Consider the following 16212-nt stretch of genomic DNA (forward strand, 5'->3'; position numbering starts at 1 on the left):
TGAACGAGTTGAGGGTAGCTCAGCTGTCTCTGGTTCAGGGTGGGGGCTAGCAGTGCTGTGCCCCCTGATGCTATTCATTGCCTCTCTACCGCAGAGAGCTGCCACCAGGAAGCGCTGCAACAAGCTTGCCAAGCTGAGGCACAAGCAGCCCAAGTGCCAGACAGCCTCCTGCCACATGACGTCTCTTCCTTTCATCCCCGCCTGCAACCCCCGGGGGGACGGGAGAGAGAACAGAGCTGCTTCCTCGGCACAGAACGCAGGTTTAGAAGGGTGACAGAGGATGGGCCAAGTGTCACCCTCTAATTGCACAGGCAAGACTCCTGGGTTCTCTCCCCAGCTGGGGGAGGGGAGTGGGGTCTAGTGGTTAGAGCCAGGGGGCTGGGAGAGAATAGCTCCTTAGCATATCCCATTATGGTCCCAACGAAAGAGAGAGACAGATAATGTAGGTTTCATGCCTTTACTTTTATCATCAGAGTTTGCAAGGCCCAGACTCTGCCCCATTGCAGGACACCGAACTCTCGAGCAGATGGGACCGAAGACAAAGACAATCAAAGAATCGGCCGGAGACATCAAACCGAGGGTCCGAGCAGAGCCACTGTACCCCGGGGCGAGGGGGCACAAGTGGCCGACACACCAACACCAGCCAATCAGATCTTGCCGGGAAAGGTCCCTTCTGCCCGGCGCTCATCCCAGGCGTTGACCTGAAAGAGACCAACAGGTTCCATTGATCACCCATTCCGGCATGATCAGAAGAAAGGAGCTCCGGCTTGGGGCGGGAGGGGATGGCCAGGACTAAGGCTAGCTGGACAATGGCTTCTGGACTTTTCTGCACCATTTGTTGGCGGAAAAGCCAGAATTTTGATTAGTGCCTCATGGAAATTGTACTTTAGGGGCCACCCCCCCATTCTCTATTGGTGGAGCATCCTGGTTGGACTACAACTCCCATGATGCACATGGATCTCCTCTTGGGGAAGCAGTTCATTTATGCCAACCCCTGACCACAGTGCATCATGGGAAATGTAATGCAGCCAGGAAACCTAGTTCATAGAGGGCAGGGGGCCAGGAAGAAAAACTACAATGCCCATGAGACATTGCAGCAGAGGAACCAAATGGAAATATTTTGGTTTTCAAGCATTCGGCTTTGATGACAATTTGCGATTTTTCCTGCAAGAAGCAGACATTTGTCATGAAAAATTGTTCCGTTGTGGATCTGATTTTCCATCAGAATCACCCGACAGGGATGTGCCAGAGCTAGGACATGTAGATTAATCGCCTGCATGATAACAAGGCAACACTTTTTCTTAGTGCTCCAGCCAAGGGGCTACAGGCTGGGGATTCTCCAAAGGGAACTCCCTGTATCCCACAATCCTTTGGGCCTGAAAAGGATTATGGGAACTGGGTCCCTGGGCAATTTTTCAGGTGGAGGGGCTGGCGTGACTGAAGAGGACAGGGGCCCACACAGTTCCTGGGGCTCTAGATCACAGAGACCCTCATGTTGCAGCTTCCTAGCTATACCAATCAGCTCCTGCAGCCATCTCTAAACAGAATTAACGCAGATGCAGGCCCAATTCCGAAAGGCACTAAGCGCCCTCTGCCCTCCCCCACACGCCTGATAACCCTGCTTTCTAGCCAAGAACTTTTCAGCCCCAGTGACCTACCCAAGAGATGGGACAGAGGGACGTGTACACACGGCGGTACCACTGGCAGCATGTGGTGTCGGCTCCCTTGGCTGCCATGGCTTTCTCGCAGCGATGGAAGTCTACAAGAGAGAGAGAGAAGTTGCAAGGCTAGAAAAACTCCCCAAAGGACAATCCTGATGCTTCTGGGGCAGCAGTTTCATAGATTCCAAGGCCAGACGGGACCCCTATGATCATCTATCTGACCTCCTGTACAAAACAGGCCATAGAACTTCCCTGAATTCCTTCCCAGAGCAGATATTTTAGGAAAACATCCAATCTTGATTTAAAAATTGCCGGTGATGGAGAATCCACCACAACCCTTGGGAAACTGTTCCAATGGTTATTACTCAGTCAAAAATTAACACCTCATTTCCAGTCTGAATTTCTCTAGCTGCAACTTGCAACCCCTGGATGAATCATAGATCATAGAATATCAGGGTTAGAAGGGACCTCAGGAGGTCATCTAGTCCAACCCCCTGCTCAAAGCAGGGCCAATCCCCAATTTTTGCCCCAGATCCCTAAATGGCCCCCTCAAGGATTGAACTCACAACCCTGGGTTTAGCAGGCCAATGCTCAAACCACTGAGCTATCCCTCCCCCCCATCACTCCACTGACTTAACAGGACTTACCACAGGAATGAACTTGGGGAAAGCTGCCGGCCAGTTGGAGAACTGGGTTTAGTCGGGGAGGGGGGTGGTCCAACACACTACCCCTGCGTGTCCCCCTTGAGAGGCTAGTGACAAGGAGGGGGAGGATTTCTAGCCCTTGGCACAGCGGGAGCAGGAATCCTGCACTGCAAAGTGGTGTAACTCCAGCACCATCCCTGTGGATTGAGTCCTTGCTGAAGCCCCCCGCCTCTCTTCTCACCCCCCCCCCCCCGGTGTCTGGCTCACTCTCGGGATGGGCGAAGTCTGGGATCACCCTTCCCTGCATAGTCTTGCTTTCCACTCCGTGGGTTTCTCTCTTGTTCCATTTTTATTTTCTATTTTTGCATACTAATTAGGTACCTGCTTTTTAGTTTGGTTTTATGGCCTACATATTCTCCATGTTTCTCTGGCAGCTGATGGGTCTCTGGGGATTGCTGCAAATTGCTTATGATGCAAATTGCTTATGATGCCAGCAGATCGAGGGACGTGATCATTCCCCTCTATCTGACATTGGTGAGGCCTCAACTGGAGTACTATGTCCAGTTTTGGGCCCCACACTACAAGAAGGATGTGGAGAAACTGGAGAGAGTCCAGCGAAGGGCAACAAAAATGATTAGGGGACTGGAACACATGACTTATGAGGAGAGGCTGAGGGAACTGGGATTGTTTAGTCTACGGAAGAGAAGAATGAGGGGGGATTTGATAGCTGCTTTTAACTACCTGAAAGGTGGATCCAAAGAGGATGGATCTAGACTATTCTCAGTGATAGCAGATGACAGGACAAGGAGTAATGGTCTCAAGTTGCAGTGGGAAGGTTTAGGTTGGATATTAGGAAAAACTTTTTCACTAGGAGGGTGGTGAAACACTGGAATGCGTTACCTAGGGAGGTGGTGGAATCCCCTTCCTTAGAAGTTTTTAAGGTCAGGCTTGACAAAGCCCTGGCTGGTATGATTTAGTTGGGACTGGTCCTGCTCTGGGCAGGGGGTTGGACTAGATGGCCTCCAGAGGTCCCTTCCAACTCTGTTATTGCATGATTCTATGAAGCAGTAGGCCTCTTTTCCTCCGGTGGTTTTTCAGTGCGGGAGGAGCGGGCAAGGGATAAGTGAATCTCTGCAGACTGATCAGGCAGTCCCCTAACTTGTTCTCCTGAAGATTGAGCCGCACTTACAGCTGGAGCATTCATATTCTCCTCAGGTCTTCAGGAGAACGTGGACTGAGAGGGAGCAGTTTTTGGAATGAAAGTTTGGATGGTGTTAGACCTTCATCTACTAGAGCGAAGAGCCCATTATTAAATATTTGTTCCCCACTGCAGGAATATAGGCCCATGTTACATGTGGGTGAACTGTGGTTTTAAACTGAGTTTGGATATTAGCACGAGCAACCAGCCCAAAGCACATGAGATCAGGAATGAGAGGAGTCGTTGTGACACACATGTAGTGACCCATCATGGTATTGGCGTTATCTTACTTAAGGTTTGAGCTGACATAATAAATAAAACAAGGTTAATTGGGTACTACGGGCAGTAAATAATTGGCTATTTAATGAACTGCTTCATCCAGCCATAGCTAAGGTCTGATAACTGGCAACGACATCATAGGTTTATTACAGGGTATTAAAGGATTCTCTGCAAATACCCGCCTGACCAAGTTGGAGGCAAGCAATATGGGGCCAGGTCTACACTGCAGGCTTATCTTGGCATAACTCCATAGCTCAGGGGTGTGAAAAATCCACACCCTTGAGCGACTGAGTTATACCAACCTTAACGCCCCCACGTGTAGACAGTGCTATGTCAAAGGGAAAGCTTCTCCCATTGACCATCGACACAGCTACTGCCTCTTGAGGAGGTGGATTAACTACACCACGGGAGAGCTCTCTGTCATCGGTGGCGGAGCATCTTCACTTAAACGCTGCGCCGATGCAGCGTTTTAAGTGTAGACCTGCAGGATTTAGCACGTTTGTAAGTATCTTGGTCAAATGCTTATCAAGGTTTTGTTACTGTAGTAAACTGCTTATTATTTAGGTGTGTTTAGAGTAATTGAATTAATACCATTTGGCCTTTGGATTTAATAGAGGAATTTATGGTTAAATTAGTGTCATGGGAATACCCTGTATACCTCCTCCAACTCCCACACAAGCACTTACAGACTGGGATCAAGCCATCACTTAACCTTCCCCTGCAGCTAAAGAGATTGAGCTCCTGGAGTTTCTCACTATAAGGCAGCTTTTCTAACCCTTTAATCTTTCTCCTGGCTCTTCTCTGAATCCTGCTAATTTATCAGCATCCTTCCTAAACTGTGGACACAGGACTCCAGCCACAGTCGCACCAGTCCCGATTCAAAGGGAAATCAACCTCCCTGCTCCTGTTCAAGACTCCCCTGTTTACGCATCCCAGGATCGCATTAGCTCACATTGGGCCAATTACACACCATGACCCCAGATCTGTTTCAGAGTCACTGCTTCCCAGGAGAGAGTTCCCCAAATGAAAGACTGAGGGATTAAAGACACCCATGGCTGATGGCATCGGTGTAGCCTCCTCAAGGCCTAATAGCGACAGGTGCTGAGCACTGGAAGTCAATGGAAATTGACAGCCAGCTGCTAGCCCTTATTCTGTACACGCTCAAGGACACAGCTTGCTTCTCCACTGCTCTCTAATGCACCTTAGATTGAGGGCTCGGTGCTAATCTGGCCCCCATTACCATTGGAAAAAAATTTTGAGGTGCTCAGATACATAGACCAGTTTTCCACTGGAAAATGCAGTTTCACCAGAATCGCAGACTTTGCAGGAACATGTTGATTTCAAGAATTTTCAAGGGGAAAAGAGTCAAAACGAGTTTTTTCATCAAGGTCAAAATGTTTTTTTGAGACTTTATCATTTAAATTTGTACATTGTTACTTTTTATACGATATTTATATTATATGAAGAATCAAAACAAAACATCGTGATGGTTCTGAACCAAGTTCTGAGGGAATTTTCATTCCATGGAGAATTTTGAAAGTTCAGCTTTTTGTTCTGATTTGGTACCAAAATGTTCAGAATTTCCCACTGAATGGAAAACCAGCTTCCAACCGGCTCTGCTTTAATGGGTTTATCCTCACCACACTCCCATGAAGCAGGGCAGTGCTATTACCCCATTGGACAGATGAGGAAAGTGAGGTACAGCGAGGCTAAATATCACACGTGGAGCAGAGCAGGGAATTTAATCCCAAGTTTCTGCAGTTCCAGGCTAGCAGTGCCCTAACCACTTGGCCATCCTCTCTCTCGTTACCCAAAGACAATATGCTACCAAAGCCTTTAAGAGGAGAAATTTTTTAAGCCGAATATTGTTTAGGCCTTATTAAATGAAAGCTAAAAAGCCCAGAGCTAGATCTCTCCTTGCAGTGCTGGAAGCCAGACACATCGGTGATATGGATAAACAAACACAGACATCATCAGCAGATTTTTGGGGGGGGGGGGGGGGGGGGAGGATCATTGAAGGTTCTCTCTGTCCTTCATACAGCAGCATAATTCCAATTTTCCATCTTTCACAGATGATGTTTGAACAAAAGCTGCTGCAGCTTTACTCACACGCGTCCAGTTGAGCTACTCACAGGAGTAACAGGCTGAGACACAGAGTAACTCAAGAGCCTGGGAAAAATGAGGTGTTCAAAGTAATTCTGGATTCATGGAAGCCTGTTTGGGCCAACTGAATTGGCCATTATGAAGCAGCAATTCAGGATGGGGACTGCCTAGGACTGGAAGTTCAGACAAGTCCATCATAGGATCTAATGAGGGCCTGTTAAATTAGATTAATAAACAAACTTCCCCCGTCACCTTTAGATTGATCTTCGGGGTAGGACTTCTGTACTGTGCACTGTACAACATCTAACAAACCAATCGTCTTACTGGTACCTCAAGTTTGGGATGGCATATACCAGAGTTTTCTATTTCCTGGTTTTCAGAGGGTTAAGTTTAGCCCCTCCCCACATTGTGGAGGGCATGAGGCAGCACCAGCTGCCTTAAACTCTGTATTAACTAAATCTGGAGGCTGTTGACATGCACTTAATGGAATGTGAAGCAAATTGGTACTGGGCTCAGAACAGGGGTGGCCAGATCAAATTCTCTGGCCTGGGTTATACAGAGGTCAGACTAGATGATTTAATGGGCCTTCTGGCCTTTAAATCTATTCATCTCATTCAGGGGACTTCAAAGGGTCTACGCACCATGTGTAGAGCCCTGCAAATCTGTGGATATCCACTTTATATCTGCAGACCATGTTTGCAGATTGGATGCGGATACATATTTTGTATCCGCGCAGGGCTCTAACCATGTGCAAAGTTACGCAGGTCCTTAAGTCTTTGCAGGATCAGGGCTTCAGGTTATAAACTCTTCAAGACAAGGACTGCCTTTTCATGGCGCGTGTGCCGAGCATGCAGCACAATGGGGCCCCCCGTGGATGGAGGCCATTAGATGCTACCTTAGCAGTGCATAAATTTAGAGTCAGTTACAGGAGCAGAACCCAAATGGGTTTCATCATTACCTGGATATTTTTAACTATTTAAACAATAGACAAGAAGCGAAACTGACTAGGTCTGTGTAACCAGCCAAAGTGAACAAGCTGCATCAGAGTTCAGATCATTTGGTTGCTAACAGCCCATCTCACCGAGGTAGTTCTGCCAGCAGTTGCGAGTCTGGTTCTGATTCGGGAACCTGCTGTCGAAGGGGGCAGTTTTGTAGTTGTCCAGCTTGGCCTGGATGCTGTCAGCCATTTTTTTTGTTCTAGGGAGAGGGGGGAAAAATCATGTCATTTGTATTGCGGCAGTGCCTAAAGATCCCAAACAGGGCCCCACTGTGACAGACACAGAGTGAGAGAGAGATTGGGGTCCCGTCGTGCCAGGCACTGCCCAGACACACAGACAGAGTCAACCTCTACCTCAAGGAGCTAACAATTTAATCCCCCCAAAGCCTCTGAGCTTTACGCAGTGGGGGGCGCCCCAGCAAGCACGACAGCGCTCTGAGCACGGGCTTCACACCCCTTTGCTCCGGGATCTGGGTCCCCCACCATGGTATTTAGACTCGCAGCTACATTCCTGTCCATGGGAGGCAGCAAGTGAAGCCCCCTTCGAGGTACCACTGCGGCCGGTTTGCAACACCCCTGCACCAATCAATCCAGGGAGCGCAGCCAGAACAGACTCAGAGAGCCAGCTCCAAGGCAGGGAAACCTTTGCGGTCTTCCTCCACTGACGGCTCCGCAGGGAGAGTCCTGAGCGGAAACCGGGGTGAGCTCGGGGGCTTCCCATCGCCCTCGCCATCTTCCGCAAGAGCCAGCCCCTGATCTCACCCCATCCGCCCCCTGGGGCTGAAACCCTTCGGATCGTGGCGGAGGGACCCGCCGCCGAGCACCCAGACCCCCCTCGCGGGCCGCTCCGCCCACGCCGGTTTCTGCGGGGGTGGGGGGGTTAAACCCCGGCGCGAACCCCCCCCCCCCCGAGCCCTCCGGCGGGTGCCCCCCAGCGGCGCCGGCCCCAGCGAGGAGGCCGGAGAAAGGCCGCGGATCCCGGCCAGGGCTGAGCCGAGTCCCGGGGGGCGGGGGCGTGTTTTGGTCCCAGGTTCGCGGGCTTCAGGGCGGGGGCTGCAGCCGCGCGAGGGGCCCGGGTTCGAGTCCTCGGGGCGGGGGTCACCCCACGGACTGGCGGTGCCGGCGCGGAAGGAGGGGCAGGGGGGATCCCCCGCCCCGGTCCCGGTCCCGGTCCCAGCCTCACCCGGGCGGCGGCGGCGGCTCTTCCTGAAAGTGACTTTCACCCTGAGACCGACGGCCTGAGACCGGAACCACAGAGGCGGACGGGGCTAGAGAGGCGCCGGAAGTGACGGTTTATCATGCAGGGGGCGCGACTCCCAGGCTCAGAGAGCGGGGCAGAGCGTCTCCGCGAGAATCATCGAGAGGGCAGGGCTAGAGCGGCACCGGAAGACGGCGGGGAGCATCGCTGCGACCTCCCGCTGTTACCATAATACGCGGGCACACAGTGCAGAGACTTACCACAATACACATAATAAACGGGCACGAAAAAAAAGAGACACTGTTACCATAATACTCATAATAGTCGGGCGCGCGGAGACGACACTGTAGATTCCGCTCCCGCTGCTCAGTCACCAGCTGATCCCACCCCGCGTGCAGTGAGAGGCTCCCGGGGGGTGCTGCAGTCACCAGCCCAACCGGAAACGTTGCCCCAAGCGGCTGAGTAGAAGAACCATGCCGGTTGCCAGGCCCCTTAACACGCATCAAACACCCAGAGCCTCTGCCTGTCAGACCCAACCAGCCCCGAGCTCCTTGCAGCTGCACCAGGCCCGCTTTAGGCGTGAGCTGTGGGCCGGCTCGGTGATGGCCCAGGGCAGCTGGCTCAAGGGGGCACTAAGGGGGCTGTGCAAAGGGGGGTTGTCAGTGGGATGGTGCCGCTCTTAGGGTGACACCCATCCCTTATTTTAAGAGACATCCCTTGTTCATTTTAACATTACATTGAAGCTCATAGGAACATAAGAACGGCCATCCTGGGTCAGACCAAAGGTTTGTGTAGCCCAGTATCCTTCCTGTCTTCCGACAGTGGCCAAAGCTGGGTGCTTCAGAGGGAATGAACAGAACAGGGTAACCATCAAATGATCCAGTCCCAGCTTCTGGCATTGCATTGTATGCGTGAGAGCAGTGGAAATACAAACTGGAGAAAAAATATCCCATCTGCAAATGGAAATGGTGTTTCCTTCAATGTCCCTTAAAATAAAGGATCCTCCCTTATTTTCATGTTCTTTCCCCTTATTTCTATCCAACAAAGGTGGTCACCCTGCTAACTCAGAGGCCTAGTCTACATTTAAAATTTGGGCAGATGCTACGGCCCACGGGGCTGTGATATATCCACCCCCCTGAATGTCGTAGTTATCATGACCTAACCCCTGCTATAGACACAGCTAGGCCAGTGGACGAATGCTTCTGTTGACCCAGCTGCTGTCGCTTGGGGAGGTGGTGTTCTTACAGGGTACGTCTACACTTAAAACATGGTGCCGTTGTAGCGCTTCAGGGTAGACACTCACTACGGTGATGGGAGGGGTTCTCCCATCGCTGGAGTTAATCCACCTCCCCGAGAGATGGACACTCTGTCAACAGAGGTCTGGTCTACACGAGAGAGTTAGGCCGACATAAAGCAGATTACGTCGATCTAACTCTGTAAGCGTCTACACTACAATGTAGCTCCCTCTGATGTAACTCACCCACTACACTGACTGTAGTGTAGACATGCTGCTTTCAGGACACACACGTTTTGCTGTCTTCTGTGGGCTTGGCAGAATTCAATTTTTATTTCTTTTTATAATTTCAACAGAAAACATTGATGTTTATTTATAAGCATTTGTAAAAGCTGTGTAACCATTTAAATTTTCATGGTTGTGGGACATTATGGTGGGCGGAGATCAGGCAATAATTATTCAATGACTGTAGACATTGAGACCAACAAGTTAAAGCTTTATAACCATTGAAACACAAGGTGTCAATATCCCATGTCAAAATATACCAAGTAAATAGCCTTAAATCTGATACGTTCTCAAGCTGTGTTTTTCTTCCTTTGCCTCTCTGTATAGTCCGCTTATTCTCAGTGGAAATAGTTTTCTGTCGGTGTGTGCGTGCACAATGAAATTGACGCTCGGCAACGTTTACTGGCACAAATCGAATCCTTCCAAACTTAACTGCTGTTCAGTTTTTAACAAACGTCAAGCTTCTTCCGCATTTCAGCGGCTTCAGCCCTGGCACGTTCCTGACTGGTGGTTTGGACTCTGTTTAAAGGGTGCTAGATGCTGTTTGATCCTCCCTGTCAAGTGTTTGAAGACAGAACTAACCAGTCTGGTGTCTTCTCAGTAACCGTTAGCTCTGAAATCACTGATCCAGCTGGTCCAGGGGGCTGATGAGCTGGGATGGGGACAGTGTTGTGGTGGAAGACAATGCGGAGGCGGCAGGAGCAGCGAGGTTGCCTAGTGAAATTGCTAGCACAGAAATCCCTGAAGAATGGCTTTGGATCGCAGCAAAGGCCGAAGGGGGCGGGGGGAGGCAAACCAATGAATGCAGCCAGGGACTTGCTGACCTCGAACCCCCAACTGCGTGGGGTACAGAGGAGGGAAAGGGGAGTGGTGCGTTAGAGGGGCATTCGTTCAATGGACATTTGTACAGCACAAGATGGGAAACTGAGGCAAAGCACTATAACCAAGGATACCATGGGGCGGGTGTTTTACGAATGGTTTGCATTGCTGTGGTGCATTCCCACATCAGTGCTGAGTTCGCTCTCCCCTTAATTAAAGGTTTCTCTTGCTATAGATTCAGACAGACTTGGAGCTCGTGACTAGGAAAATTAGAGGGGTCCAGAGGCAGCAGAAAAATCAAAAATCCCACTCCCGTAGCTCCTGACCGTTGATTCTTTCTCTGCTAGCAGATGGGCTCCCCCAGCCTCCTGAGCCAAGCTGGCAAGAGCCTGTGAAATTGTGGCTACCAAGTGACTGACTTTGCTCGCGGAGGGGTGGAGCTGCTGTCGCTCACACCTGGGATCAGGGACTCTGCGGGGTGGGGGGTTTGCATAGCAAGGTATGTTTCCAGTAGCAGCCAGCTGATCACCTAGGCACATGGACACCCCAGCAGCCTGTTGGGGGGCGGGGCGGGGGGGGGTTTGAATCTGCCATGTGAAGATCCTATGGGACAATCTCCCCCCAGCAGCCCCGCCCGCTGCCTTCCGCCCCTCCCCGCCCCAGTCTTTGATTGGTGCAGGGCTGCAACCCTTTGGAAAGTTGATACTTTGTTTCCGGTTTGGGCTCCCCCTCCCTGCCAGCCTGGTTCAGCGCCCAGTGGCCCACACAGCCCTGGCAGTCAGCTACAGCCCCAGTTGCCCTCCCTGGCCAGCTGAGGTTGCCAGTTTTGGCTGGACGTTTTCCTGGAGCCAGGTTTCATTACATGATGTAATCTTTAATTAAAGATTACTCTTTAATTCCTGGAGGGTTGGCAACCCTATCAGTGGGCGGGGGGTTCCCTTGTTTTCTTGTAAATCTGTGCATCCCTGGAAATGGACAACTTTGCCCGGGATCCCAGCTCTGCCCCCCACATGAGCATCAGTGGCCACAGCGGGGGTGGTGCTACTCCCCATCAGAGATGGAAGAGCCCCCTGGGGCCAAAGCCACCTGAGAGCAGGAGACCGAAGGAGATTGTTCTATTTCCTTTCTCCTAGGCAGCGACTTGATCCTGGTCTATCAGCTGCCCCCCCCCCCCGCCCCGCTCCCAGGGAGGAGATTTTGGGGAACAGAGGGCTCATTAATCCAGCAGACAGGCGGAGTGAGAGCCCACGGCTGGAAGGTGAAGCCAGACAAATCCAGACTGGAAATAAAGGGCAGATTTTCCTCAGGGAGGGGAATTGACCCTTGGAATGACTGCCCCAGGGCTGGAATGGATTTTTGCACCCTTTGGAGTCTTTCATGGCGGTCAGGCAGCTCTCTGTAAAAGCTCTGCTCTAGCTCGACCATCAGATCAGGGCTGGAGGCCAGGATCCCCAGGGAAGGTTCTCCAGCCTGGGCTAGGCAGCAGGGCAGGTTGGATGGTCCTTTGGAGCTTAATCAAATAACAGGGCTATAAGCACAGTACAGAGGTTCCGGCTGGTTTCTTTCCTATGCCTTGCCTACCCACACATATTGTTTCTCTTGCTCTCTGAAGCAGGCCTGATACCAGTCAGCTCTGTGTTCTTGGGAACCAGGGCACTGTATCCAGCCTGTCTGACCCATGAAGGACACCCCCCACCCCTGCTTGAACCAAAACTGATCAGAGAAAAGACCTGCAGAGAGCAGTGAAGGGTGGTGGGAGACAGCTAGACCCCTCCTGACAAGAGTGATAGGATTTAGGCAACTCCCCTAGCCTCATCTACATCAAAGATGGGACAGGGAAGCATCTCCATTAGCCTACAGAATGGAGACCAGAGATTCCAAGGCAAGAACCGCACGGAACTCTGGGACCAGAAAATCAGGGAAGCACTTCATCCTGGGGGATCTCTGCTCCAGATGTTAATGAACCTAAGCCTGCACACACCCAGCTCAGCCGTTATCAGACCAATTCTAGTAATGAATCTTTGATTGATATCCAAAATATGGAAGCAGCCTAATTGCATTGTGAGCTCCCTGGAAGGAGCACAAGGCATAGCCAAGAGTGATCAGCCCCTATTGTCAAGCCTACAGAAAACCCTTGAGTCATCAGTTTACCCATAAACAAATCTAGTGTTCTCCCTTGAACCATTGTTGTTTCCCTACAAGAAACCCCGACCCACGCTCAAGTGTGTTCTGATGCCTGGATCCAAACTCCGTATCCGTTCCACTGGGATTTCATCTTCTCCTGACGGATCGTGCTGGGGGCTCTGCCTGTCTCCAGCACTCAGGACCCTGAGCTACCACCATCACCTGGGAACCCCGACCAGTTCAAACTGCGTAGAATGGTGAGATCCCAGCTCTCTCTCTCTCCTGCTCTCTGTTTTCTTTTCTACCTTAGGTATAAGTTTCTAACCCTGACTTGTTTGAAAAGGTATAGTTGTCTATATATGACTTTGGTGATCTTTAATAATGTAACTATTGTGTTTGTTTAGCCTCTTCTTGTGTAGTTATCACTATTTTTCAAGAAATAACTTTTATGGTTACGCTGGCGGCTTCCCTCCCTCTCCCTCTGAACTGTACTCTTTTGTGTTTTTAGTTTCCCCATTTACTCTGCAGCAACGCTTCTCTTACCTAAGCTAAAGATCCCTGTAGTGCCCAAAAATACTGTGGGGTTTGCCCATCAAGGGGGTTCCTGCCAGAATAACTGTGATGTGAAAGGGGGGATAGGCACATGCTGAACCTGTGACTTATGAGGGTGGCAGCTTGGAAGTGCTGCTTGACCCAGACTACTGAGTCCAGGACATATAAGGGGTCAGCCTGAAAGTGCTGATTGACCCGGTCCACTCAGACTTGCTGTTAATATGTGTGTGTGTGTGTGTCCATCCGGTTCTGGGGCTGGAGAAACCCAGCCCTGGGGACCCTAGGACCTGCAGGATAGCTCCATTGGGAGGGACTTGCAGAACGGAGAAGTAGCGCTCCATCTGAAAACACACGTGACACAAGTGGTACAAGGATAGAATTACAGAACACCGCCCTCCTAACCCTATTATTAACCCTAATAAATGAATATACCCCAAAATAACGGGCAAAGCTGGTAACAGGCCCTGCAGGAGGGTGCTCCTCATTCCCAGCTCTCTGAAGTTCGTCACTGGGCCTGCGACCCTCCCTGGCCACCCCGACACCACCTAAACCAGCTGGTCTGCCCAGTACAGAATAAGCCGGGTCCACTGACCAGGAGAGGTTGGGGCTGAGTCCTAGGGGATCGTCTGGGGCAGAGCTGGAGTCACCGTGAGCAAGATCTTGCACCACACGGGCTCCATCATCACCCAGTGACTGAGCCCTGGGAGGAGCTAGGACAACCCCTGCTGTCCCGGCTCTACCATCCGGCCGTGCCCCTCTGCCTGGTGCCCTTGACCTTGGCCAAGAGCTGGGAGACCTTCCTCCCACCGTGAGAATCGGGCCCCTGCCGTGGCCTGTTACATTCCCGGCGTGCGCACACAGAGACGTTAGATCAAAATAGAAAATCCTCCTGCTGGGAGGCTGCAATGTCCCACAACTTTTTTGCCTAGACCCCGGGAACTTCATCTGACACACAAGAACCCAGGCCAGTGAGAGACAAAGCAGGCTGCTCTTGAAGGGAACGAGATACAACTCCCCCCACCTTGCTTTAAGCTGACTCAGACTGACTCTAGAGCACTCTATCCTGCCAGCTGGACTGGTAACGCCACTGGGAATATGCCAGGTGAGGCCTGCATTTGCCCCCCACCCATGCGCCCGTCCCACCCAGGAACCCGGTGCATGGAGCCCCGGGTCTGCTGATTCCTGGGCAGCTGCTGTATCCACACTGCCACCTCTGGAGCAGCAGGGAACAGCAGCTTATGAGCCCTGTGGGTTCAAGCACCATGCACTATCCCTCCCACTGAGGTCTTGATCGATTGGTGGAGCCTACTGCCGTCCCTGATTGGCCAGGCACGCTATTTAAGGCCCCGCTGGCGGGGCTGAGCTGTGTCCCAGGACTGACACACTCTCAAAGAGGGTGGCAGGTGCCTATGCGGCTGGGGCAGGTGACTGGCAATGGGGGCAGTTGCAGAACCCAGCTCAGCTCAGTCCCCCCATCCCAGCTGCTGGCAGACGCTTGACCCGGTCTCTGCTAACAGGGTCTCCCCCCCTTGTCTCTTCCAGATTTGTCCCCCTGCAGTACAGTGGTCCTGGGCCCTGGCCACCCCCTACCCCTGCTGTCTGTGTGTGGGGGTCCTGTGGGGTGAGTACCACCCCCTGCTGGGGGTCTGGAGTCCCTGCCTCTCACCCATCCCCTTTGTGTTTTCCGTCCGCACTGACTTGGCGGGGCAGGGCAGAGACCTGCCGGGAGAGACCCGCTCTGGAGCCACACCGAGCTCGGGCCGGGCCACGCAGCTGGTGTCGCTGGTCTCTCCCCAGCGCGGGGGTTAAATCCCACCGCGGCCCCCTCGGCCATGATCCTGGCCCCCCCTCCGGGGCACAGGCTGGAGCCGCTGCCTGGGCCGGTGCTAGCCAGGAAGACCCGCAGTGCCGGGGTGGGAGCAGCGCTTCCCTCCCCATGCATGCAGCTGAACTTAAGTGAGAACAAGGGGGGAAGCCACCTTCTGATTGGCTGTCTGCCTCACTGCCCCGCCCACTCCAGGGATGGAACAACCAATCGGAGCTCAATCTCCCTCTCCCCCACCTCCCCTCCTGTATGAGCAGGGAGTCAGGGCCTCTGCCCCTCCCCTTCGCTCCTGCAGCCCCTGGGGCAGTGGGGCGAGCCCCTGGAGCTCTCGGTGTGCCAAACCAGAGAAAAGGGTGGGAACCCCTAGGTGAGAGCAGTAGAGGCTGGGAGCCAGGACTCCTGGGTTCTAACCCCGGCTCTGGGAGGGGAGCGGAGTCATAGAATCATAGAAGATGAGGGTTGGAAGAGACCTCAGGTCATCTAGTCCAACCCCCTGCTCAAAGCTAGAGCTGACAACTTTCCAGTTGCAAAAGCTGAACATCCTAGCTCTGCCCCTTCCCCGAGGCCCCACCCCTTCCCCCACCCACTACATTCCCCCTCCCTCAGTGGCTCGCTCTCCCCTGCCCTCACTCACTTTCCCTGGGCTGGGGCAGGGGGTTGGGGTACTGGAGGGGGTGAGGGTTCTAACTGAGGGTGCAGGTTCCAGGGTAGGGCCAGAAATTAGGGGTTCAGGGTGCGGGACTGGGCTCCGGGCTGGAGCAGGGATAAAGGCTCTGGGCTGGGGGTGCGAGCTCTGGGGTGGGGCTGGGGATGAGAGGTTTGGGGTGCAGGAGGGGGCTCTGGGCTGGGGGGTGGAGCTGAGGGATTCGGAATGTGGGAGGGGGCTGTGGGTTGAGGCAGGGGGTTGGGGTGTGGGAGGGGGTGAGGGCTCTGGGCTGGGGGTGCTGGCTCTGGGGTCAGGCTGGGGATGAGAGGTTTGGGGTGCAGGAGGGGGCTCCAGGCTGGGGGGAGGGATTTGGAGTACAGGAGGGGACTGCAGATTGAGGCTTGGGATTGGGGTGCAGACTTGCCTCCGGTGGCTTCCGGTCAGTGGCGCAGTGGGGGGGCTAAGGCAGGCTGCCTGTCTGTCCTGGTACCGCGCTGCACGCTCCCCAGAACCGGCCAGCAAGTCCGGGTCTTAGGTGGAGGCGCGGCCAAGCGGCTCTGTGCACTGCTCTTGCCCATAGGCACTGTCCCCCCTCCCCAGCTTCCATTGGCCGGGAACAATCAGCCATAGCTCCGTTGGGGTCAATG

The 16212-nt window shown here is 52.8% G+C and overlaps 1 protein-coding gene across 1 annotated transcript; it reads right to left on the reverse strand.

Moving 5' to 3' along the window:
* Positions 1–443: 443 nt before the first annotated feature.
* On the reverse strand, positions 444–8212 carry COX6B1 (cytochrome c oxidase subunit 6B1). The gene is made up of 4 exons (XM_048828890.2): positions 8066–8212; positions 6967–7082; positions 1659–1759; positions 444–701 (listed from the first exon to the last, which is right to left on the reverse strand). Exons 2-4 carry the CDS (start codon positions 7070–7072, stop codon positions 648–650), a joined length of 261 nt encoding a protein of 86 aa, XP_048684847.1. The 5' UTR covers positions 7073–7082; positions 8066–8212; the 3' UTR covers positions 444–647.
* Between the last annotated feature and the right edge of the window lie 8000 nt (positions 8213–16212).

Source organism: Caretta caretta, chromosome 24 (assembly GCF_965140235.1).
Source record: "Caretta caretta isolate rCarCar2 chromosome 24, rCarCar1.hap1, whole genome shotgun sequence".
Taxonomy (NCBI): domain Eukaryota; kingdom Metazoa; phylum Chordata; order Testudines; family Cheloniidae; genus Caretta; species Caretta caretta.